Source organism: Notolepis coatsorum (genome assembly GCF_963971535.1).
Source record: "Notolepis coatsorum genome assembly, chromosome: 1".
In the NCBI taxonomy this organism is placed as follows: Eukaryota; Metazoa; Chordata; class Actinopteri; order Aulopiformes; family Paralepididae; genus Notolepis; species Notolepis coatsorum.
The window spans coordinates 234766144-234793438 of record NC_140165.1 but is presented as its reverse complement, the minus strand read 5'-3'; the positions used below and the strand labels follow the sequence as shown (position 1 = coordinate 234793438).

Genomic DNA, 27295 nt, shown 5'->3' with positions numbered 1-27295 from the left:
CTTCACCAACAAGCAACAAAGACAAACAAACAACAAAACATCTCAACGACAGCACGGCAAATAAAAAGAGAAACATATATATGCAGGTAAACAGTTACTAGTGTAAACAGCCATATGTTGATTGAATTGATTGATTGATTGAAAACTTTATTAACAGATTGCAGAATGGGTACAATACAGTACAGCTCAATACACACAATTGTTAAGGGGATGCAGACCAGAGAAAGACTTTCGTCTTGTTTCCACCAGGGTCCCCCATGTACAGTTAGACAGTCCTACACAGAACCTCTGATCTCAACATCTTGGATCAGTATTTCTTATTCGTTATGACACTGAAAAGGTAGAATGTTGCATGGAAGTGCTTCAGGTAGGATCACATTGGCAGTCCAGAATAAGCTAGAGAGGACACTGTGCTCTCAGGATTAGTTCTCACGGTAGGGGGAAGACCAGTGAACACTCTGTCCTTCGCTGAACATTTAGTTTCAATGTTTTGGTGACTTTTCTCCTCTGGTTGTTTTCCTCCAGCCGTGGCTGTAGTGCAGCTGGACCAGATGTTCATCATTGGTCACAGCGTGAGGTCGGAGGCATCAAGGCTCTGTCTATCTGTGGTGATGATTGGGCCGATTATGTATAATGAAACAGGCTAATGGATTAACCATTAAGGTGACAGATAGCTTGTGTGTCACATTTTACTGGAGGTGAAAGTTATATGACAGTAGTTGTTATCGTGTAGAATGTCCATACAATATTATAATGGTAAAATAAGATTGCAATTGCAATTAACCCATTCTCTGCCACCACTTTGATCATCCTATTCTATGCCAGTACTGTAAGTCTATGGAGATGTTAATAATAATAATAATAATAATAATGACTTGGATTTATATAGGGCTATAACTTTTTAAATTGTATTTCTAAATTGACATTACTATGGCCCATTCAACATCGATTACCTATCGTTCAGGATGTAGGAACGTTTTACTTTTTCATTCACACATTCATACGAAAATACCGTCTAGAGTATAAATATGTTTTTATCGTTTTCTGCAGTATTTCCTAGAACGTGAGACATAAATGCATATATTAGATTATCAAATGCCGTTTGATACCGATCAACGTTATATTAAATATGTCAACTGTACATGGTCCTAAACGTTATGACTGATCATCCGCGGGTGAACGGAGGGGGGGGGGTCGTTTATAATTCCGTGACCGACGTTAAATGATTTATGTAGTATGGGTGATATATAGATCAGAGCAAAAACGCTGAAACTCACGTCAGTCTCCTCGTACCGTTGGGCGATAAGAGTGGAGCAAACAGATCCCAGTTATGTGATGTGGATCGATGCGATCCAGTTCCGGTTTGTATAATACTAATATACGCCCAAATCATGTGGATTATTGAGTTATGGCAACGGATCCATATCCACGGTGTGTGTATTGAGTCCCGCGACGATAAACGAGTGGCCGGATGGAATAGGCAGACGCACCGGGATCACAAGAGATCCACTTCCGGTTGCAACTCGCAGATCAGCCACCAGGTGGCAGTATTGAAGCGTTGCAGAGTTGTGATGGCTCCCGCAGCATATGACAAGGCTCCGTGAGTGAAATATGAATACCATGACGAAAATATGAAATATGAACTTGAAACGTTGTACGCCGTTATTGGCAGAATTCGCATGAACTTGAAACCCGTCGTACGACGTGATTGGCGGGAAAAGGGTTAACATTGTTTTACAATACACTGAAATATTATTGTGATTCCCAGCGGAGGTTATGTAATTAGTCCTGTCTGTAAGTCATTGAATAAGTCCCATGAATTAAAAAAAATTTGTTTCAAAGGGTTATGCCTGACCTGCCACGAAATTTTCTGTGCATATTCATGACCCCAAGAGGAAGAGACCTATTGACTTTGATGGCCGCTCCTATTGCGCCACCATCAGGCCAAAATGATAATTACATGTATCAAAAAGTAATGGCCGGACTGCCATCAAATTTGCTGTGCACGTTCATGACCCCAAGAGGAAGAAATCGATTGCATATCAAAGTAAACTTTGAGATGTTTATACCGGTAAGTATAGGCCTATGTAATAATATTTTCTTTGCACAATATAGTAACTACTTTGGGGCAAACATCACGATACAGTGTATGTTGTCATCCATCCTTCATAATCGCTGTCTTTACTCATGTAAGGTAAGGTGTGAATGATTTAGGTGACATTTTCATTAATATAATCCTGCACAGCTGAGCTGCGGCTAGACCTGGTAGTAGGAGGTCTACTTTACAACAAGTCTGCTTGCTTCCTCCACAGGCTTCTGGCAATATTAATTACACAGTATACTGTCGGGCGTCGGCCTGCTGGCGCTCTGAATGAATAGGGTGATTGTGCCTTTAAGAACATGGGGGGAAGGGTGTGTGTGTGTGTGAGGGGGGGAGAGAGAGAGAGAGAGAGAGCGCTACCGACGCAGCAGCAGCAGCCCTGCCTATTATTCCTATTGACGTCCTTCCCTCTTGCTCTTGTCATAGACGACAGTTTTGGGGGTATGCCGCTTTTGATCGCCAGTTCGCCCAACTGGTCGCAATGTAGCCTCATATCCGAGACAGATCCGAGACCAGCCAGGGGAAAACATTTGTTTATCTTTCGCCGCCGCCGCGCATCCGATGGTTACTTTGTTGCAACTATTTTTAACAACACGCCAATGAACGCGGCGGGGCGATGGGGATCGAGAGAATGAGAGAGGAGGGTAACACTAACTCCACATCCGCCGTTTCTTTATCCGCAATTTCCCCCTTTTCCCATTGATTTCTCAACAAGGCCTACATTTCTCCCACACTGACTGTCATGAATTGTTGGTTTCCACTAGTTCTGGCCCCGTTCCACTGACAGTCTGTCCGAGGGGTTGATTTTAATTATTTTCTCAACTAAGAGCTGATTGTGTGTGTGTTTTTTTTAATCGATTGTTTTAATCGGTTCTCCTACCGATCAACGACGATGTAGCTGCCCATCTTCGACCTGCTGAAGAGAGATACACCCACGACCACCACCACGGGACGGGGAGCTTGTTTTCTGGAGGATCTATTCAACAACATCAGCTACATAGCTTCTGAGGAAACCTAGACGAGGGCTCTGCCTTCTTTTATTCCAAGATGAGGCTGGTGGCATGGATGATGCCTCTCTTGCACCAGACAGACACGGAGTGGATGTAAACCAGCGTTTATTTTACTGCATCACTTCTGGGTGATCAGTGCCTTCTTTACGGACCATGAAAACGAGGATTGTATGATAAGTAATTATCCTAATAGCTCCGTTACAACCCGGTCTTACCGGCTTTCGAAAACTGGCATCGATTGCCTTGGAGCACCGACTGACTACTGCTGCCGCTGCTGACTGACTGTTCTATATCTGCGGTAGAATTTAATTCCGCAAATAGAAAGACAAGCCGAATCATATTCTACTGTAGCTGCTGGACAGTGAGGTTCACTCAGGGACAATGTCTTCACGCTCAGCACTGCCCGGGAACGAGCGGAATACGGACCATGTAAGTATAATAAGCATAAAACCGGGCAGATACAGGAGTATTTCTTTGTATTATCCCTTTAAACCCGCCGCAGCCAGGAGCGCCTGTAATCGGCACAACACAGGGGCCTTTTAATCTTCCCAGTTCATTTTATTGGAACGGTTTGCGAAAGGGCCTGTAGACTTTAGAGTTGGAACCCTATGCCTGGCTGATGCTCAGGGGGGTGGGTTACATTGCAAAGAAAGGCAGCAGAGGGCCCACCACACAGCAGCTATATTGTTCACCGGTGAGTTGCCTAAAAACCACCTCTCGCCGGTGTCTCCAGTGCGCATGTCTGTCTAACAGACACTAGAACTGCCCTGGGATCAATAATTAATGCATCTGATGTAACACCACCCACCCCTCTCTCTCTCCATATAGAATTGACCCCTCCCCTCTTTTATTCCATCCCTCTCCTCTATCCCTCTTTTCTGCTTTCTCAACCGCTTGTCACCTTCATTCATCCACCGGTTCCTCCGCCTCTCCTCGTCCCTTTGATCATCCTCCCTGCATCCCTCCATCCCATCCATCTATCCTCTCTCCTCCATGGCTCCACCCATCCCTCTCTTTAGTGTCACCTCCATCAGAGGCATAATGTAGCAGATCTGCTGTGTCAGAGTAGCCAGTTTGTCCTGAGGATGTTTATGTGTCTTAGGGGAGGAAATCAGGGCTCTTAATTATCTCTAGATAATTAAATCTTGGCACAAAAAGACTAGTGTTTTAGTAAGGCATTTTGCCTCGTCTGTCTAAGGCCCGGAAACAGTATGTCCGGATTCTGCGGCTACCAGTCAAATATTTATACTAAACCCAGTGAGGTGTACAATCAATCTCACAGGTGACATTTGAGAACTGGACATTCTAATGATGATCATTGAAAGCTATATGCAGTTCACAAATTCCAAATAGAATTTCAAGAGAACATTCCCAATAAGTTGCATCTGAAAGGGTTAATCTCAAGTCTGAAAATGGATGCGTTGGTTAACGTTTTGATGTTTTTAGTTCACCTTGCCAGGTACCTGTACCTCTTTACCACCAGCCAGCACTTTACGAGAACACAACAGTGTGAACTCTTTATAGGCTTTGTGTTCTTTGTTTACTGCCTGAGACATTGTCCTAAATCCAGAGCTGAAGTGTTATAGAGGTGTCAACATCCAGAAGGCATTTTGGTCATATGATTGGAATCCGATGCAATGTATTGGTCAGTTTGTTTCAGGCCACACCTACACAGCAGTCACTTAACCCTTTCACTACCACACTACCAAAGGGTTAACCCTTTCACTGCGGCAATACGGTAGGTTAACCCTTTCACTGCCACACTACAGAAGGTTAACCCTCTCACTACCACACTACAGACGGCGGCGTTTGTTGACTGTTATTCAACCACATCCAAGATGGCATTCTATTCTATGTTTGGATGTTCTTGATCTGGGTTAGTCTCACTGATGTAAATCTGGTTTTAAGGAGGGGGGTCATATAGGTGGTCTTTCATTGTGGTGCATTGTAAGAGAAACACAAGGTAGCCAATAGCAGTGTTTTTCATTATAAAACGAAAGAGAAGAAAGAGGGGGGGGGGGGGGGGGAACAGGCTTTAGACCAGGCAGCAAAATGATTGCTCAGCTCTGCTCTCTGTCACAAGCCACTCTTGTTAGCAACCTCACCATAGCAACAGTGGGGGTCCCCTGTCCACTTCAGTGCGTGCACACACACATACACTTTCCACCCCAGAGTTGGTCTAGCACATTGCTGGCCCAGGCCTCCCAGGAGGCCTCATTGACATGCGTGTAATTAAATGATGCTAGATTGTATAGTGTTCCTCAGGTGCCCTCTCTGCAGGAAAGGCCAGAGGGTGAATGTATGGAGAGGAACCAGGGGAGAGAATGTACGGTAGAACCAAGCTGTAGAAGCCAGGACGTCTGCTTGAATGTACGGTAGAACCAAGCTGTAGAAGCCAGGAAGATCTGCTTGAATGTATGGTAGAACCAAGCTGTAGAAGCCAGGAAGGTCTGCTTGCATGTACGGTAGAACCAAGCTGTAGAAGCCAGGAAGGTCTGCCTATACAGTGGTAGAAATACTTATAGCGGAGAGAAAGGGATTTGGGTTAGAAAGTAATGGAGGTTAAAGGAATGCAACACAGCAAAAAATGGCATCTAATTTCCACTACCTTGCCGTGCCGGAATCCGTGCCCCCGCTTTGTTTTGCTTTCTTCACTGCCAACTGACCTGTGCCGAGGTGCGGTACCCGTGACCCGTGCTGATTTTAGCTACTGCTCTGGGTCAGGTACTGGTAGGTACCAAAGGTACTAGCTGTGCTGCAATTTGATACTGCAGACCGTTTGATTGGTCAATGGAAATAGTCAAATATGTCATTCCATGTTCACTATATCATTGTATGATAAGGTCCAGAGGTCCAATCCAATACTGAAGTGATATAAGGGGGATGATCTCCAACAATGACTTTATATAAAGATCTCTGCCAGAGAGGACCACCTAATCTTATTGTACAGGATACAATGGTGAGTACTATAATGATCACCGGCGGTGGTAAATGTGAGGGCTGAGTAATATACAGAATCCAAGGTCCTAAAAATGGAAGCAGTAGCATGTCTATAAATCACATCTCCATAATCCAAGACAGATAGAAAAACTGGTTCAACAACGCTCTTCCTGCTACTCATTATACGTTTTTCTTTTTCTTTCTTTCTACCACAATACACGGCCACTGATGGGTCCATGGGACTTGGTAAAGCACTATGGACCCAACTATGACTACTGATAAAAACGTAACTACACTAGCGTTATAAGAGCTAAACATTGCTACCTACCATACAAGTGCATTGGTTTAGTGCACTTCCGGTTGCCACTGAGCGGAAATGTTTGTGCGGACCTGTTCTCCCAAACTGGTAAGCAAATGACTGTTTTTACGTTATTTTCATTTTTACGTTACTATTATTATTATTATTATTATTATTTTTTTTAAACATTGATCTTAACTGATCACTGTGACTTTATTGCTTTTATCGTTATATATGCCTATAATTGTGTACAGCACTTTGAGCTACATGACATGTATGAAAGGTGCTTTATAAATACTTACTTACTTACTTACTTACATTGGGAAGCTGGTTCTGTACCTGTACAAGAAGAAGGCAATTTTCTGCCACAGTTTACTGGCAAGATATTTGTATTCTGTAACTCTCGATGTCGGACTCATTCACAGTCGATATATGCAAGTTAAACAATATCTAACTCTATAGAACATCATGGATTTTGTTTTGTTTGCATTAAGTACAAGCTTAAGCACATCTTGCAGGGCATTAAATGAGAGTTGCAGGTTCTCGCATCCATATAAAGATGAACTTGACAGCCGCTCAAAAGATGAGACACTATTAATATAAATGTTAAATAAGACGGGACACAGAATTTTGTAACGGGTTAGAACTCTGACAATTTGCATCAAAACGCGATGTAATCTATGTAATTGAAGGGAATGGTCAACTGTATCAAAAAATACCTTTTGACATATCTACAAATATGGCAGCACAATGTTTTATTTAGTCTTGGGTGGATTCTATCATTCATAACTAAAGTAGTGGCTAAGATCATGCTATGTTTAGCTCTAAAACCAGATTGGAGTGGGCTTAATACAACGTGATTCGATAGAAATGCTTTGAGTTGGTTATTTACCAATGATTCCAGGATTCTTTCTAAACAGGATAGTTTGGAGATTGGTAGATAATTATTTGGGTCACTTCTATCTCCACCTTTATGTAATAGAAATGAGCTGTTTTCCGGCTACTAAGAACTAGCCTAAATGATGCCTGTTGACAAAGAAAGTTTCAATATGTGTTATTTGCTCTGTAATTAACTGAGCAGCTAGCCTAAGAAAAAAGGATCAAATTGATCCTCTTCAGTTGATTACCTGGTATCAATAGATTCCAATTATTAAAAAACGACACTAGTAGAGAAAGGCTGGAAGAAAATCTGAAAGGCATGCCTTACAGGGATAATGTTGGAAAGGCATGCCTGAGAAGGATAATGTTGGAAAGACATGAGAGGGATACTGTTGGAAAGGCATGCCTGAGAGGGATAATGTTGAAAAGGCATTTTAAATGTTGTGGTTGACCCTATGACCCCCATTAATTTAGCATCTGTGGTGGCTACATTTTCCAAACCAAACGCTGCATTCCAGTTTCACTTTGTTCTTCAACTAAACTTGAGGCCAAAATACCATCTGAAGATCATGTGAAAAAGAACCATCTGAAGGTCATGTGAAAAAGACGAGAACAAAACGGGATTCTTCTTTACACGTCATCCGCACTGATCTGTGATCAGCCTGCACCTCTTATTGGGAAAGCAACTCGGGGGGGGGGGGGGCGGCTGGGTGGCACAGCGGACATTGCGCTCGTCACCAACGCAAGAGACACCGGTATCGAATCCGGCTGTCAGCGTTGCCTCCGGCTTGGGCCGGCCGTCATACTGACTCAATTGGCAGAGTCAGCGGGAGGGGAGTCGATGGGTGGTAATCTGGTAGTTGTAAACAGCGACTCCTACAGGTCGGTCAGGGCGCCTGCACAGCAAATACAGGAAATGGTGGGGGCAGTGTGAGCCTCCCACATGTTACACCTCGCCAATGAGAGTCCGCGCTGGCAGGTGAAAAGAAGTGACTGGCTGCCTCCACATGTATCGGAGGGGACATGTGATGGGCTTCTATCCTCCCTACGACCGGCCAGTGGGGGGCACATGCGAGCAACGATCAGGGGAGGGGAGGGAGAATTGGCACAAGAGGAAAAATTGGGATGGGAGAAAAATCACAGAAAAAGGAGGAGAAAAAGTAGGTAAAAAAAAAAAAAAGGAAAGCAACTCGGGGAGTAAAACGGGGTTAGTCGGCGTTTGTTCACAACGACTATCAAGTCCCAGAAATAGTCATAACCTCTTAGTTTTAGGTCAGCCAGAGATTCATAAGCGTGTGATATTAAATGTCCAGAGAGGGAAATGGGGAAATATCCTGCAGGGAGGAAGGATAAGGAAGTGTTTGAAATTAATTGCTTGACATAACTTCATGCACTAACAAACGTTTCAAACAATGTAAGCGACTTGCAGACAGTTTTTATACAGTCCAAATACAACAGTGATCTATACTGTGGCTTCTACCAAAAGCTGGCGTGATGGCGGAAGAAGCCTAAGTGGCCGGATGTGTCGGGTCTGATGTATAAGAAAGATCAAATTTACCTATTTTCCAAGGGAAGCAACAGTTGGTATTGGAGGATCAAGAAAAGAGGACAGGGTTTAAGATGGGTTCAAGTTTCTTTATTTCTGAGTTTTGTTAACAGGGTAACGGTACAACAACGGTACTTAGGCTTCTTCCGCCATCACGCCAGCTTTTGGTAGAAGCCACAGTATAGATCACTGTTGTATTTGGTAACGGTACAATGAAATGTGTTGGACAAGAGAAACCAGTCCGCTCAGCAGTAAGAGCACTAAACGCGTTGGATCACTAGTCACATGAAGATAAGAGGGAACTTCTACTTGCCTCAGAGTGAAGATATTGTCAGGCTGTGTGGTGGTGGTGGGGAGTATAAGACTACATATGATGCCTGTGGGTGTGCGTGCATTTATTTTGCATGTAACACAGAATATAAATGTAATGTTGCTTCATTCTGTTTCAAAACCCCATGCAGAGTAGAGACCTACATAAATCAAGGCCATTACACAACTGGTCATGTTGTTTATTCTCCTGTGGCTTTGTTATCTTTTCCAGATCATTATCCCCCCATGTTGAATAATAATTCAATAACAACGGCCGGCATTATTCATACCATGTTCTGGAATTTGCATATTCACACCCCGTTCCTCTCCTCTCCTCTCTCCTCTCTCATCATCTCCTCTCCTCTCTCATCATCTCCTCTCCTCTCATCCTCTCCACTCCTTTCCTCTCCACTCCTCTCCTTTCCTCTCTCATCCTCTCCACTCCTTTCCTTTCTCCTCTCATCCTCTCCACTACTTTACTCTCCCATCCACTTCTCTCCCCCCAAAACACGGCTGGCTCCTGCATGTCCTTGAGAGCCCAATACAATGACGGTTAAGCCAGAAGGCTGAGTTCCATTCCAAAAATGCGTTCTTACTTGACCATGTCTATTTATCCCTCGTATCTGCAGTCTCTCATAGAGCAGGCGTTGTTGATATAGGCTTAAAGGGGAATGCCACCCATTTTAACAATTCACATTATGTTCTTCCTGTGTGCCCCAGTACAGTCCAGTCAGTATTTATGAACACGCACCACTCTCTCCTAAAGCTAGAAATCGGGAGAGAGAACCCTTCAATTATGTAACCATAGCAGTGAACGGGGCTCTGACTTTATGAGGCTATAAAGTTTTTGTGTGAGCTTTCACCTAAATGAGGTTTATATTCTAAAATTGGTAGAAAGTCTGAACCTGAACCTTCTATGTAAGATGTAAGAGCTCACACAAACATGTTAAGGCCTCAAAATCAGAGCCCAGTTCATTGTCTACGGCAGGGGTTCTCAAACTTTTTTATACCACGACCCCATTTTATTTAGGATATTTCTTTGGTGACCCCCCACACTTCAGTGTGGTATTAAGGAATATCAAAATAAAAGCACACATAGTTGAACTTGATCATGCATATTTATTAGAAAATGTAATTACAGCACTATATCAATCCACATTCATAAAACGAGGCGTATTTATTAATATGTTGCCAGAACAAAAACTAAAAAAAGCTTTTTCTTATTTATTTTTAGTTTATTTTTTACTTGCCAATGTGCCAATGCACTGTCACCTACCCACGACCCCACTTTGGGTCACGACCCGTCGTTTGAGAACCGCTGGTCTACAGAGTAGCTCCAGATTTTACATCCACGTTATGGAGGGTTCGGAGAGTGTTAAAATGGGTGGCATTCCCCTTTAAACAAGATGGATGACAGACCAGACTGAGCTGCTTACACCTAATTAAAACTACTAAAAGGACTTGTCACTCTTGAGGCATAAACAAAGATGTGAAAGCAGTTGTGTCCAGTCATACCCTGTGTTAGTGATAGTGCTATGCTATGCTATATACACTAATGGGCTGAAACGTTTACCTCTCTGCAGCGTTTGATCTTTGGAAAGAAAAGATCTTTGGAAAAAAATCTAGTAGTGCGGGTCGTTGGCTGACTGTCAAACCTGTCCACCAAGTCAGAGCCAAACCAGACAGGAAATGTGGGAGTTATCCCAGTTAAAGACGGACACATAATATACAGACTGACGATAATATCCCCTTGCGTTTCACACACGGGTGCGGTAAATAGTTTAATTACTTCTCAAGTTTGCAGACGTGTGTGTGTGTGTGTGTGCACTCGTGAATCAAGTTCATGCTCTTGAATTCGAATTGTAAATATGAGTTCATGTCAACACATCGGCATTCACACATGTGGAAGTCGGTCCCAGTCATTAAAAGTGTCTGTTGGTGTACTTCAAAATTACATTGTGCCATTTTAAGATGAAAATGGATGAGGATAAAGGTAGAAACCTTCAGTGTGAGTCAGTGAATGAAAAAGTTGAGCTTTCTTTGAGTTCAGAGCAGGTGAATGTTCCCAAGTAGGTAACTGAAATATACTCCACAGTGCAGACAAAGTAGATTTCAGTTACAATTCAGTCGGCTTGTACAGACACTGGAGCTTGACCCGTTGATTTGCATTAGCTTGTGGCTAACTAGCTGGTGCTAGTATGAGGAATAGCGTGGACTGGCTGGGAATGGACTCTACCGATCAACATCATCATAAACCAGTGTGTGAATACAGAGAGGACCAGCCAAACCTACAGCAATTGCAGCATAAGGCCCGCAGATATTTACACAACAGACTGCAGTTCTATTCCCCTGTCAGTTTTCTCCCCCCAGTGTGTTGCGCAGGTAACCAGGAGAGATCGCACGGTAAATAAAGTGCGGTTGTGCGTGTGCGTGCACGGTTGTGTTTTGTTTCTGTGCAAGGGGGAATGGAGAGATGCTTTTGCTGAGGGTTAGTCATGGGGTGTGCGTGTGTGTGTGCATGCACGTGTCCTGTGCCACAGCAGGACAGAACAGACAAAAGAACAGGACCACTGTGTTGCCCAGACCAGTGATGCATTCAAGACCTTGTGTTGTCACCCAGTCCTAGCCTGGCATTCATCTCCGATACCCTGGTGGTGGTGGCACTCGGTTCATCCAGAAACCAGCCATATAGAGGCTATAAACAGCTACAGGTCACTAGTCAGAGGCGGCTATAAACGGCTGCAGGCTGTTTATTGAATGGGTCGATGAGTTTCAACTGAACGTTGTATGATTTGTATAAAATGAGGCTTAGTTGATGTTAGTTGACCTCTGTGCGTAAATGTACACATGTCCAGTGTGCTGTCTGTGTGGTTTAGCCGACTAGCTCAGCTGAAAAGTCTCTTGAAATATGATTTTACTAGACGACGTGTCCAGCGCTCGTCATTCTACCACCAACAGCTGGCGGCAGGCTAAATGTGATGAGTTTATAATTGTTTACACTGCTTATTTTTATCTTTACTATCATTCTATTGCCTATATTTATATCTTCTACTATTACCATGCCCATACCTGTACCCCCCCCCCCATGCTGCTATGACGCCTGCATTTCCCCAAGGGGATCAATACAGGAATAGCTTATGCTTTAATTTCTACACCAGTCACTTGTTGATCAAACTATTCACCTTCCTTCAGAAAGGAACATTCTACACATGAAAGCTATTGCGTCTTCATTAACATATCTTTCATGGCTTTGTCACAGAAAGCCGTTTTGCTGCCAGGAGATATAACATAATTCCATTTACCGGGTTAGTCAGAGGCTGGCGCTGAACAGGGGGGTCAGGGTGGGGCGGGGGGGGGGGGGGGGGTCAGGGTTCCAGAGAGGCTCTGTGTGCGTGAGAATAACTGTTCAACTTCACACACCACTTATGTTCTCCTGCACTGGAACACGCACAAGACTCACACAGATCCACTGTTTTGTGCGTGCCATTACGCAACGGGGTTCCTCTCTCAGGTGGCGGCTTAACTTGTCTCCTCAGGCCTCGGTTGTGCGTTTGCCATGCCAGGTGCAATGCCTCCTTTGCCCACTTTGTACGTGTGTCTGTGTGCGTAGTACTGTAAGTAATTCAAGATCCCATCCATGTATTGATGTGTAAAGGTGGGGATTCCTCTCCTGTGTACAGGCTACATGGTGGTGGCCTCATATTGAGTTGTTCTTGTTGTTATTGCGACAGTGGCTCAGGAGGTAGAGCAGTCGTCTGGTAATCCGGAGGTTCCCGGTTCGATTCCCGCTCCTCCCCGGGAAGCATGTCGGGGAAGTGTCCTTGAGCAAGACATTTAAGCTAACTGCTCCTGATGAGCAGGTTGGCATGGTTTCCTCCGCCGTCGGTGTGTGAGTGAATGGGTCAAATGTGAGGAACAAATTGTAAAGCACTTTGGATAAGAGCTATATAAATGCACCATTTACTATTTGTTTCAAGTTCAAGTTTCTTCAAGTTTCTTTAATAGTTGTCATACAGAAGTACAGAATACTTTTATACAAAATGCTTCTTACTGTTGCGCTCCAGAGACTGTGCAAGACAAGATAAGTATTAAATAAAATAACATAGTAAAATTAGAAGTAAAAAAAATTAGGTCACAGTGTTCAGTTTAGACATATGTACAATGTTCGATGCAGAATAGACGTAGTTACCATACAATATACAATACTGTGCAGTGTACTAATATACAATACTATATAGTGCAAGGCAGAAATGGAGAAATGGGACGAGGTGCAATTTAGGTACAATTCACAGTAGGTGTACGAGTTGTAGTGCAAATCCTTTATCAATAAATATAAAGTGTAAGTGTGTTTGTGTGATCTAAAGTGTTGTTGACTCTAATTTGTGAGGTTTACAGAGCATGTTTTCTGATCTACAGTATGTATTTGTGTGACGGCCAAAGGAAGTGTCACATTAGAGTCTGTTGTTAATCAGCTGACAGTTCAGACTCTAAAGAGTCTTTTCAGTGTAAAGATAGAACCAGCATGTCTTTGAAATACTGAACATCCATAAAATGTCTGATTTCAAAGTATTCTGAATTGCCCTTTAGGGGTGTATTTTTATATTGGCTTTTAGCTAAAAGACTTAAAATGAGTGAAATGAATAAGGCCTATGATCCATGTTTGTCTCTTTTCACAATCACCACCTCAATGCCCCGAAGTCTTGTTCCCAGGACACATTTAAACGACTTTAAAAAATATGTTGTGGAAGGTCTTCAACCGTTTCTTCATGGAGACTAGTCCTAATCCATGTCTAGAAAGCCAGACTGTCCATTACTTTCATTTAATGATATATTACAGGACAGCTTATGCCTCTTTCCCTCCAGATCAGTGGGACCCCCCAGAGGATTGTGACGTGATTATTTGGGGGGGGTTGTGAATGTGAAGAGATATGCAAATACATGATCGTATTTATTATCTACCAGTTATTAGTCTAACAGAGGAGTTTAAGTGTGCGAAGGTGAGAGCAGAGTTGTTGAGCAAGAATACAGTAGTTAGTAACTACTAGTGATAAAGGAATATGTTATCTTACTGTCCCAACTAGAGGGAGGACATGGAACCCAATACAGGAAGCAATGGCAGCTCTATACAGATATTATAGGTAAGGTGCAACAAGGCCGGGAGGGCTTAGGGCTCAGGGAGACCAGTATGGAGCAAAGGTGGTCCCACAGAAAGGAGGAAGCTGGTAGTGGAACATGTACATCAACAAGAGGAAGTAGTGCGGACGGTGTACAGAGGCTATGGCCCAGGTAGGGACAGTGGATGAACTGGGAAAGTGTAGAGAAGAGGAAGATTAGCTGGAAGGACCTGTGGAGTACGGAGGAAAATCATATACAATTTCTGATGGGGGCTACTTGTGATGTGCTGCCATCATCACCACAGAACTTGAAACAGTGGGTACTAGATGGGGACCCGTCGTGTCCACTGTGTTCAAAGACGGCAACTTTGAGGCATATTCTGTCAGGCGGGTTGACTAGTCTTTCTCAAGGTCGGTATATTGTACGTGGTGACATAACCAGGTTTTGAAACTGCAGGAATTGAAAGCAGAAGAGTACAGACGATTTTGGAATGTAACCAGCAGCCATTAAATTAGTCCATGAGGGAGATAAATGTAGAGGAGGAAGGTTTTCATGCAGGCATGAGTCAGGCCACCTAAAAGGAGCAAATGCAGGTACATTTGGGAGGAAGACTTGTTCCCAGAGAAATAGTTAGCGCTAACCTGAGGCCTAGTGTTATGGTCTGCGAGTCAGTGGATAGTTTTATTTGATAGAATTGACGGTGCCTTGGGAGGGTTCAATAGAGGAGGCGTATGAAAGGAAAAAACGTAGATATGCAGATTTGGCAGCAGAAACTGAACAGCGAGGATGGAAAGCTATGGTTTGTCCGGTAGAAGTAGCATGCGGAGAGTTTATAGCATGATCGACTGTATCATTATTGAGAGAGTTGGGGATTCGTGGGCGGAGTTTGCGAAAGGCAGTGAAGGAGACGTCAGAAGAAGCATGGAAAGGAAGTCAGTGGATTTGCTTGAGCATACATTTCCCCATAATGTTGGTGCGTTCCTTCAACTATGTTTGGGGACCAACCGCCCTGGATGCTTTCATCCACCCACTCCGCCCAGTTTGTTACATTTCAACAATGTCAGGAGGTGGCAGCATTATTCCCACATTGTCCCTGAAGTCTGGGTGGCTGTGTGACATATTTAACGTCAGCAGTGCCAAGGCCACCTCCTCTCGCCCCCGCCCTGACTCTAGACGGCCTGGCCATCACCGTGCATCATATCTGCACTCCGTGTGAGATGAGCCGACTGTGTTTCCTTCCTGATCCGGAGGCACACTGTGTCCCTTCGGTCTTGGCGCTGAACAGCAGCTGGGGCCTGGGAGGATGGATGGATGGATGGCATGTCACACCGCTGAATAGAGAGAGATGTGACGGAGAAAGCACAGCGTGTGTGTGGGGGTGGGGGTGGTGAGTGGGACCAGCAGAGAGAGGGAGAGTGAGAACAGGAGGAGAATGGAATGAGGAAGAATTGTTATAGCAGGTTATGCAAACGCTGTCTGTCTAGTCACGGTGCGTGTGAGAGTGGGAGACGAGGGGGAGACAGACAGACAGACGGACGAGAGAGGTGGAAAATGGAGAGAGAGAGAGAAAAGCGGGGGTTGTTGTTGTAAACATAATGTGGGATATTATTCTTTAGACTTTAGGAGGAGAATTAGAAGGTTGAGAAGAACGTGTGTTTGTTTTACAGAAAGCAAAGGCGGTTTGAAACGAGGAGTGACTCAGCATTGGAAAACCACTGTTGCTGAGCCGCACGGAATGAATCAGACTCTTGGCCTGGCCGCTCGTGACGACCAGAACACTGGGCCGAATGATGTGCCGAGCATTGTGGCTCCGTGAAAGCATCCCTGTGTGTCTCTGAGCTCTCTGCGGAGAGGATCCAGTTGCACTTTGCATGCTGGAGTTAGATAAGGAAGCCAGGGGAGGGCCGCTGCGCCCTGGACCCCTGATGTGGGCTTCTTGTAGACCGACTCCACCCAGAGTTCTGTTCCTGTATTCCTCTTCATGTAGACCGACTCCACCCAGAGTTCTGTTCCTGTATTCCTCTTCATGTAGACCGACTCCACCCAGAGTTCTGCTCCTGTATTCCTCTTCATGTAGACCGACTCCACCCAGAGTTCTGTTCCTGTATTCCTCTTCTTGTAGACCGACTCCACCCAGAGTTCTGTTCCTGTATTCCTCTTCGTGTAGACCGACTCCACCCAGAGTTCTGGTCCTGTATTCCTCTTCGCTCCGCCATCCCTATGTTGGTTAGAGCGCTGTAGGGGAACATTATTTCACTTTTACACAATGTAATTGTGTAATTGCCTTTCTGATAATACCACACACACTCATGCACACACATACACGCACGCACGCACACACACACACACACACACACACACACAGGGTTGGGTTGGCTACCGACTGATTTACATCGGTACTACCGAGTACCGATTCACGCTAGATCAATCTGTACCAAAGAGTGTAAGAGGGAGCCTTATATATTACTTGGGTCTTTGGAAAGACCAGACAAGGTCAAAGGAGTCTGATAATATTTACAGAGGATGGCCAGATACTGTTGATATATTTTTTCTTTTCTTTTTTGTATCTCTCTCTCAGATTTTTCTCTGTTTTCTCCCCGTCCCAATTTAGTCGTTGTGCCAGTCGTTTCTCCGCTGAGAAAGCGCCCAGACCTGACCTGTAGGCGTCGCTGTCCACAACGCCAGATTCCCACCCATGACTTCCCTCCCCCTAATCCAGCCAAACGAGTTAGTATAGCGATCAGCCCAAGCCAAGGCAATGCTGACTCCGGGATAATGTTGATATTTTTTTTTTATCCACTTTTTCTCCCATTTTCTATATTTTCTCCCATCCCAATTTCGTATCATCCAATTCAACCCTCCCCTGTCACGAACGCTGTTTCTTGCCTCCCACAAGCCGGCTGCAATGTGGACTAAGTCATACATAGCACAAGTCCCCTCCGGTACTTGAGGTAACAGCAGTCGCATCTTTTCACCTGCGCAGCTCGATCTCTCAGTGGCGAGGAGTAACACGTGGGAGGCTCACGCTGCCCCCGACACTTCCTGATTCTACTGCGCAGGCGCACCAACCGACCTGTAGGAGTCGCTGTCCACAACGCCCGATCCCCACCCATCAGTTTCCCACCCCCTAATACGGCCAATGTGTATTAGTACGGACGACCAGCTAAACTGAAAGCAAATGTGGAGCGCTGGGCTCGAACAGGCAAGCCCAGCGTCTCCAGCATTTCGTGGCGAGCGCCTTGCCCACTACGCCACATAGCCGCCCGGATAATGTTGATATTTAAACATTTAAAAACACAATACAGGCAATACAGCCCGAGTGGCGCACCGCATACTGCATAGCAGACCTACAAGGCCGACCCGGGTTCGTCTCCGCTCCCGGACGGATTTGCCGCATGTCCTCTCCCACATCTTCTCCCGTTCTCCCTATCCTCTGTCGGTCATGTCTGATCAATAAAGCTGTAAAAAATGCTAAAGATAAATCTTAAAATAAAAAAATAAAATACAATACAGGATCATGCGATTTATTTTGTGAGGTGTGTTACAATAAATAAATAACATATGTCCCTTAGTGCAGTAATGGGGTTTAGACTAGTGCCTTGCTTAAAGGGCATGTTGGCAGAGATGGTGAGCATCCCGCCACCCTGAATGAAAGCCCATGCTAATTGCACCATGTTGCATAATCCCTGGGTGGAAAAAACAAACGAGTGCACAATAAACGTGCGTACTGCATCGATGCTTCCATCAACAGTGGTGCGGCTGAAACCGCAGGGATTATTAACATAACAGAGGAGGCTCGTTCCTAAACTCATATCTGACGCAGTCAGAGAGGCACTAATGGTTATTGGTCAGGAATGTAATCATCTACTCGCTGGAGCACTTCTGTCAGCCGCTCTGTTCCTTTATTGTTCAGCTGACAGTCTCATGGGAACGCAGTTGTTAGACTTGTGATGATGGTTTTGTTGGAATGTCAGAAAGCCGTGTTAAAATAACCCTGCATACTGTATGCCTGTTGTTAATCCTACCCTGTGACCTTTCGCGTGGCGAATGACGCAGAATAGCGACCTTGCTTTCAATGGCAACATTTCATGTTTTGACCCTAGTCTGTCCCGAAGCCACTAAGCCAGGTGGCGAAGACGCCACGTTCGCTCACATGTTGTCTTTTCTGTCAGTGTGCGCTTCCTGGTCTCGGCCTACCAGGAAACGCCTGTGGTGCTTTGTAGGAGAACATGTGACGTGTCTCTGACATGTCATCTCTACCCTCCAGGACAGGAAATGACACGGGCAAAGTCCATGCAACTTCCTGTTCATCTGACTCTCACTGATTGGGCGACTGAGATGGGATCAAGTGGCGATGGGCTTTTAGTGCAAGATCCATGGTATATAGTCTGTGTCCGTGGAGTTGTGCTGCTAGGACAATTTGATGTATGTGACAAATAAAACTCTTGAATCTTGAAGGAAGCAGCTTGGACCCAAATGTGTTTCCCGTTGCAGTGTTTTCTGATATCGGTCGGTGACAGGACATCAAATGCAGTCTTAGGATGTTTATTGTCAATTTGAAAGCGTCTTGTTTGTTGCATGTAGCCACTCCAGCGACATTAAGTTCCTCACATCTATGATGAGTGTTATGAGTGTGTTTATTATGTATATATATGCTCTTATGATTGGGCCAAGAGTCAGCACAGCTAGATAGAGGAAGAGGAAAGTAGGCGTGTGTGTGTGTGTGTGTGTGTGTGTGTGTGTGTGTGTGTGTGTGTGTGTGTGTTAAGAGAGGTCGAGGATGGCTCAAGGTTACACCATCTATCTGTGGGGGGCCAGTGTCATACATCCTGTCTTTACACAATACTCCCTGCCAACACACACACACACACACACACATACAGTACATCCTGGCTACAGCAGGATACCTCCTTTACAGGGCGGGGTTGTTGTTTTGAAATATGTTTTTTGCTCGTCTGGCTTTGATGTAACATTATCTAGTTTTCCACGTAGCGTTTATCAGACTATGTTGGAAAAGCAGGAGAATACGGAACAGACATCCAGAATCGGACAAGGACTTGAAGCCAACACAAAGTCATCTGTTTCACATACTAAAAGATAAAGAGGTTTCCGTCCTTTTCAATCAAATAAATCAATTTTGAGGTCAAATGAAATCAGATCAGAAGACTCATGAATGCCCATATTCACGGAGAGGGTTTCGTTTCTATTCCAGCCCACGCCCGTACAGACGGACCGAGATGGAAGATTATAGCTATACTGCACAATGTCTGTTGGAATGTCAAGACATTTCTGCATGCACGCTAACCCACACTTTCACACAACATTTCAACTTATTATGGACTCTTTTCAACTGTCTAGATAAAAGAGAATCTAGAGTTATGCAGCCCCCATTAATACTGTGATCTGAGCTGTCATGGAGCGACATGTCATTTGAGCTCTTTCAGTGTATGTCATGCAAGAAGGGTTTCAATCCAAAGTGAAAACAAGAATTTGTTACTTAATGAAAGGTTTCCAATGGATACAATCATACAGCTCGCTTTTGTTTACATTTCCAGCCAAATAGACACGTTTTCTTTTTTGTGATAATTTCCCCCCCCCCCCCTCCTTTTTCTCCCATATTATAAGTAACAAGAGACGACACAATACAGTAATAATAATAATAATACACAAGACATCACAGGACAGTACTTCAACAATAATAATAAAAAGAAATGATAATTAAATTAAATCAAGTACAATTAATCAGTAAAGCAGTATAAATAATATAAAATAAGGAATAGTGAAATATCCCGAGCCCCCATCCACCCCCGTCCCGACCCCTACGGTCCCCCAAATAGACACGTTTTCTGTTGTTGTTGGTCTGAATACATTTCCTACCTCATGTTATAACCTTTGCAAACTACATTTTCGCCGCTTTCTTTGCTCTTGCAGTGTTTACATCCCATCCGTGTTACTTTTTTTGGCGAAGTTGTAATGAGTCCAACCTCCTTTGATTGACGGGCAGTTAGCTTGTTATATTACAAGGAATATTGTATCAAATTGAAGCACAAGTGCATTATTTACTTTTTTTTTATCCACTTTTTCTCCCATTTTTCTATATTTTCTCCCATCCCAATTTTCGTATATCATCCAATTCAACCCTCCCCTGTCACGAACGCTGTTTCTTGCCTCCCACAAGCCGGCTGCAATGTAGACTAAGTCATACATAGCACAAGTCCCCTCCGGTACTTGAGGTAACAGCAGTTGCATCTTTTCACCTGCGCAGCTCGATCTCTCAGTGGCGAGGAGTAACGCGTGGGAGGCTCACGCTGCCCCCGACACTTCCTGATTCTACTGCGCAGGCGCACCAACCGACCTGTAGGAGTCGCTGTCCACAACGCCCGATCCCCACCCATCAGTTTCCCACCCCCTAATACGGCCAATGTGTATTAGTATGAACGACCAGCTAAACTGAAAGCAATGTGGAGCGCTGGGCTCGAACAGGCGAGCCCAGCGTCTCCAGCATTCGTGGCGAGAGCCTTGCCCACTACGCCACGTAGCCGCCCACAAGTGCATTATTTACACGCCTCCAGTGCAGCAGTGCTTGTGGCGTGCACGTACGTCCTCGTGCACACGCTGGACGAACACGTGACGCACACTTTTCATGGGACCTCTTTCCTACTACTGTGCCTCTCAGCTGTGTGATGTGCTCCAGCTCATATTCAATATGAGCCTGAGGCTGCAGAGAGTCCCGACACTGTGGAAAACCTCCTGTGTGGTGACGGTCCCTGTCCCTAAGTGCCCGCGTCCCAGCACGTCCAAGGACTACAGGCCGGTGGCTCTAACCTCTCACATAATGAAGACCATGGAGAGGTTAGTCCTGGAGCAACTCCGCCCGGTGACCAAACCCCACCTAGACCCACTCCAGTTCGCCTACCAGCCCCGACTGGGGGTAGAGGATGCTGTCATCTACCTGCTGAACCGAGACTACACTCACCTAGACAAGCCGGGGAGCACTGTGAGAGTCATGTTCTTTGACTTCTCCAGTGCTTTTGATACCATAAGGCCTGGGCTGCTGGGTGAGAAGTTGGAGGCGATGCAGGTAGAGGCCCCCCTGGTGTCCTGGGTTGTGGACTATCTGACGGGCAGACCACAGTCAGACAGACTGGTCAGCAACACCGGGGCCCCGCAGGGGACAGTCCTCTCTCCCTTCCTCTTCACTACACCAACGACTTCCACTATTGGTCAGAGTCCTGCCACCTTCAAGTTTTCTGATGACTCTGCGATAGTGGGATGTATAAAGGACGGTGACGAGAGGGAATACCGGGAACTGGTAGTGGACTTCGTCACATGGTGCGATAAAAACCACCTGCAGCTAAATGTGGCGAAGACCAAGGAACTGGTTGTGGAGCTGGGGAGGAGGAGGAGTGCACCTGTGATCCCCGTTTGTATCAGGGGAGTTGATGAGGACATGGTTGAGGACGGTGTACAAATATATCTCGGTGTGCACATCGACAACAAACTGAACGGGTCAAAACACGCAGAGGCACTGTACAAGAAGGGCCAGAGCCGACTCTACTTCCTCAGAAGGCTGAGATCTTTCAATGTCTGTACAAGGATGTTGAGGATGTTCTATGAGTCGGTGGTGGCGGGCGCCTTCTTGTACGCTGTGACCTGCTGGGGCAGCGGACTGAGAGCAGGGGACACAACCAGGCTGGATAAGCTGGTCAGGAAGGCCATTAGCGTGGTTGGGGTGGAGCTGGACTCCCTAGCGAGGGTGGCGGAGAGGAGGAGCCTTGCTAAGCTCCAGGCCATCAGGGAAAACCCCTCCCACCCACTATACACAGACTTGACAGGAGGAGCATGTTCAGTGCTAGGCTCACACTACCCAAATGCAGCACTGGGTTGTGGACTATCTGACGGGCAGACCACAGTACGTGCGCCTACGGAGCTGTGTGTCAGACAGACTTCATTCCAACAGCCATCAGACTATACAATGCATCACTGTGCCTCACTGCATCACTGAGCACAGAGTGGCAGTTACCATCTTCCTGGACTTAGTTCGAAACAGCACTGTGCAATACTACACCTACTGGAGACCTCAGTATATTTTTACTGTATTTATTTACTGTATTTTATTCCTTTTTTATTCTATTTTACTATACTCTTATCCTAGGCCAGTGGTTCTCAAACTGTGGTACGCGTACCACTAGTGGTACTTGGTGGTACTGCTGGTGGTACTTGAAAACATTTACAAAAAAGCAAAAAAAAAAAAAAAAAATTTGCAGTCAGGCCACTGAACTTAGAAGCAGGCCAGGCCAGTGTTTCTGGTTGCGGCGGCGCGATAGTTAGATAACCTAAGTGGGGAACAACCAGGAGATCACTGTGACAGAGAGTAATGCAGTCTAAACAGTCATAAATCTTTAATTCAACTTCAGCCCTGATCATAACCATTTATTTTTAGATTTTTTTGTAATGTCAGATAAAAAATGAAATACTCCCACTTTTCTGAAAAGAGTTAGTGTTAAATCTGACATTACAAAAAATCCATCAAAATCTGTGTTGCTGCTAATCATTGACACATGCCTAGCCTGTAATAACCCCCCCCAGAAAAATTTACTTTGCATTTGATATATTGAAAATATTTTACTTTTTGTGTTTTCTTTAACAATAATTTGTGATGCCCATCACAAACACTGGCATTTAAAGGGTAAAAATTCCTGCACCAGAATGCAGGAAATTAAGTTTTTGTAACAAAATAATTGTGTGTGTGTGTGTGTGAGAATGACAGACAATTGCTTGTTGTGTGTGAGAGAGAGAGAGAGAATTAAGTACAATACGGTTGTTCTTAATTTTCTCACTTGCTATGTGAGAATGTTAGTTATTATGTTCTCAATGCCCCTTGCATTGTATGAGTTGTGTAGAAGCGTTGGCTAGTTCTAGTGCTATCCCTTTGTACATTGTGGCTGTTTCTGACAAAAGTTAACAATAAATAATGGTATTAGGAATACATTTGCCTCCTGCGTGAACTGTGCATAGCTGAATAGACTGTATTTTAACGTCGGTCATATGGTGGTACTTGGAGAGCCAGCTACATTCTCAGGTGGTACTTGGTGTAAAACGTTTGAGAACCACTGTCCTAGGCAACTTGATTTGATTTGTTTTATTATTCTAATTCGTGACCTGTTCTGTCTAAATGTTTAAATGTTGAGCGATTTGCAGTGTCAAATTTCCCATGGGATAATAAAAGTATTTCTATTCTATTCTATTCTATATAGCGCCACTTTCACCAACTAGTGGTGAGAATTGGTTTAAGATGAAAGACAAAAAGGCAGTATTGGGGCTGAACTGTTGCCGTTGGCCTAGTGCAATATCCAAATTGCAGGAGGCGCAAGGTGAAATGTGTCAAAAGTATTGTGGTGCTGCTGAGATGTCCTGGCCTACAAATCGCAAAGTGAATCATATCGCGATTGCAATATCAGTCGGGATAATCACAATTTGACAGTTTTTCCAAATTGTTCAGCGCTAATCAGTATTCTGGTTCAATCAATGCCTGTGTTTAAGGGTTTTTACTTTTAAGACACTTAATCTGGCTCCAATGCACTGCCTCTTTTGTTTTTTAAATATCAGTTTAAGTTAAGTTACTGACATTCTGAGCTGTGTTTTTAGTGTAGCTACGTTAGCTAAGTATTTAAGTTACTGACATTCTGAGCCGTGTTTATAGTGTAGCTACGTTAGCTAAGTATTTAAGTTACTGACATTTTGAACCGTGTTTATACTGTAGCTAGTCTACGTTAGCTAAGTATTTAAGTTACTGACATTTTGAACCGTGTTTATACTGTAGCTAGTCTACGTTAGCTAAGTATTTAAGTTACTGACATTTTGAACCGTGTTTATACTGTAGCTAGTCTACGTTAGCTAAGTATTTAAGTTACTGACATTTTGAACCGTGTTTATACTGTAGCTACGTTAACTAAGTATTTAAGTTACTGACATTTTGAACCATGTTTATACTGTAGCTACGTTGGCTAAGTATTTAAGTTACTGACTTTCTGAGCCGTGTTTTACTATTGGCTATTTGGTGATTTGGAGGAAAGAGAAAGGGCTCAGCCTCTCGCTCCTCTAGGGCATATTGTGTAACTTCTATGTTGTGTACAATCTATGCGAGAATGCTAAGCATCTATGACATTATATGTCCTTGTTAAACCTGGGCCCTATTTTCCCATCATGATTCATGACTAATGGTCCAGTATTGTGAGAGATCGCTCGAGCCAGCAGCCATGAAATGGGCTGCAATGTAGTCCTTGGGGGCAATCAAAGTACGTCCACTAAAAGTGCTGGTTTCTGCCACTGACGGGCTCAGATTGTTATTTTTATACATATGTCTGAAGAGTCTGCTATTTCTTACCCAAAAGAGAAGTCTTGCTAAAACAGAAGATTCTGAAATCCTGCAAGGCGTGAATTATTATACACAACAACAACAACAACAACATACAACCTGTTAGGTGCAGTACTATTCATATGAGCTGTTATAGACAACAGTACACTACCAGCCCTGGTAGATGCAGTACTATTCCTATGAGCTGTTATAGACAACAGTACACTACCAGCCCTGGTAGATGCAGTGTTATTCCTATGAGCTGTTATAGACAACAGTACACTACCAGCCCTGGTAGATGCAGTACTATTCCTATGAGCTGTTATAGACAACAGTACACTACCAGCCCTGGTAGATGCAGTACTATTCCTATGAGCTGTTATAGACAACAGTACACTACCAGCCCTGGTAGATGCAGTACTATTCATATGAGCTGTTATAGACAACAGTACACTACCAGCCCTGGTAGATGCAGTATTATTCCTATGAGCTGTTATAGACAACAGTACACTTACACTACCAGCCCTGGTAGCGACACCAGTAGCAGCCGGCTCTGGAACAATGGATGTTTTGGAGAGTGGAGCAGAAGGAGTCTCACAGTTAAGGGGATTGTCATGGAGAACAGGACAAGGACAAGGTGCAGCTTGTTTGTTGAATGAACACATCACACAGTAACCCCCTGCCCCTCTGTCTGTCCTCTATCCCAAGCGTCTTTCATTCTCGCATGTATTATTATATCAAGGACTCCCCCCACCCCACCCCACCCTGACCTAATCTGCCCGTTATATACACCCTGTCACACCTCCCCTGCCCCCACCATACCACACACACACACACACACACACACACACACACCCCGGCCCCTCTGAATAGAACTGCATGGCAATCAGACAGGGGGGTGAATCGATGGACTGCCCTGCTTGCCTTGAAAGGGAGTAGGGGGAGGGGAGGGGAGGAGAGAGAGAGACGGAGGGTGAAACAGAAATTGTTGTGCGTGCAGTGAAAATGAAGATACTGCTGTGAGACAAAGGAGAGGCGGGGCCTGGCGGGAGAATATGAGTGGCAGGCAAATGGTTTGTCTGGGGGGGGGTGTAGCAGAGGAGGCGAGGATGGGAGATTGAGGGATAGTATACTGGGGGGTAGGGGGAGATGGACTGAAGGGTGAGAAGGGAGACGAGAGGGTGTTCTGTTTGAGGAGAGAGATGAAGGAGTGAGGAAAAGAGTGAAAAGTTAATAGGTTAGGATGCATGATATACCACTTTATCACTGGTTAGGATGCATGATATACCACTATCACTGGTTGGGATATATGATATACCACTTTATCACTGGTTAGGATGCATGATATACCACTTTATCACTGGTTGGGATATATGATATACCACTTTATCACTGGTTAGGATGCATGATATACCACTTTATCACTGGTTAGGATGCATGATATACCACTATCACTAGTTAGGATGCATGCTATACCACTTTATCACTGGTTAGGATGCATGCTATACCACTTTATCACTGGTTGGGATATATGATATACCACTTTATCACTGGTTAGGATGCATGATATACCACTTTATCACTGGTTGGGATGCATGATATACCACTTCATCACTGGTGATACTGATTCCGAGCCCCAGACTTGCAGTATCATCCAACACCAGTATCACTATCCGTTATCTGTGCATTGATGCAGAGTCCAATCCATTACAACAACAGACTGAAGCCCATTATTCTGGGGTCATTGGACAGAAATGATTGAGATATAATGTTGTTTTCCTCCATAGAGAGATCTAGAAATCCTGTCTTTGTGGAAAAAGACAGAAAGCTTCGCTTTGCTTTGATTTGTGACACGTTAACGTGACTCTCGGTACCAGATTCTGGTATTATGGAAATTCTCCAGTACTAGAAACACCGGTTTTCTCCCAGGATGGACTGATATCCTCTACCAGCATGGGTACATCCCTGAAATATGAATCCATGATGGGGAGGAAGAGGTGTGAGGATGAAGGGTTGGAGAAGAAAGGGAGTAACAAATGAAGGAGGGAGAGAGAGAGGAGGGGGAGAAGAGGGAATGGAAGCATGACTCAGGCCTCTTCACTCCTGACGGATGCTTGGGAAACAGCCAGGGCTCGAAAGATGCCGACAGCCAATCAGATCTCTTCTTCCTGGCGTAGCCATCTAATACATGAACGAATGATGGGAGTGAGAGTAAAATGCATGTGATACAGGTGGAGGAGGAGGAGGAGGAGGAGGAGGAGGAGGAGGAGGAGGAGGAGGAGGAGGAGGAGGAGAGAGGGGTGGGGTGGGGGTGAAGGAGAAAAGCAGGAGGATGGCAGGGATTCTGCAAAAAAAGAGGAGAGGCTAATAGAAAGGCATAATGTTTCTCAGCTGATCATTAGTGTGTGACGTCTGTCTGCCTCTGCCGCAAGGCACGTCAGTCTGAGCTTGTGAGGGCTGTGTGTCTGAGAGCATCATCTGCCCTGACCGTCCTTTCATGTCAAGTTCACCTTAGCCTCAGCAGCTGCATTTCAAGGTGGTTTTATCAGTCTCTGTGTGTGTGTGTGTGTGTGTGTGCATGTTAAAATGGGTGTGGTTTCCATGTTGTGGGAATGGAGAGAGTTGGCCAGCCTATTTTTCTCACCGTGAAAATGTTTGCCCTCTCACACCAAGAACGACATGCAATGCCCTCAATACAGCAAAAGTCCACTGATAAAACACAGGCTGCCTACATTTGTGA

General features: G+C 44.7%; 1 protein-coding gene across 1 annotated transcript in view; it reads left to right on the top strand.

Moving 5' to 3' along the window:
- The first annotated feature begins 2557 nt into the window (after window positions 1-2557).
- mark4b (MAP/microtubule affinity-regulating kinase 4b) overlaps window positions 2558-27295 on the top strand; it is a 99584-nt gene continuing 74846 nt past the window's right edge. Inside the window, 1 exon segment of the mRNA XM_084309226.1 lies at window positions 2558-3540. Within this exon segment, the coding sequence (XP_084165352.1) occupies window positions 3493-3540 (48 nt within the window). The 5' untranslated portion in view covers window positions 2558-3492.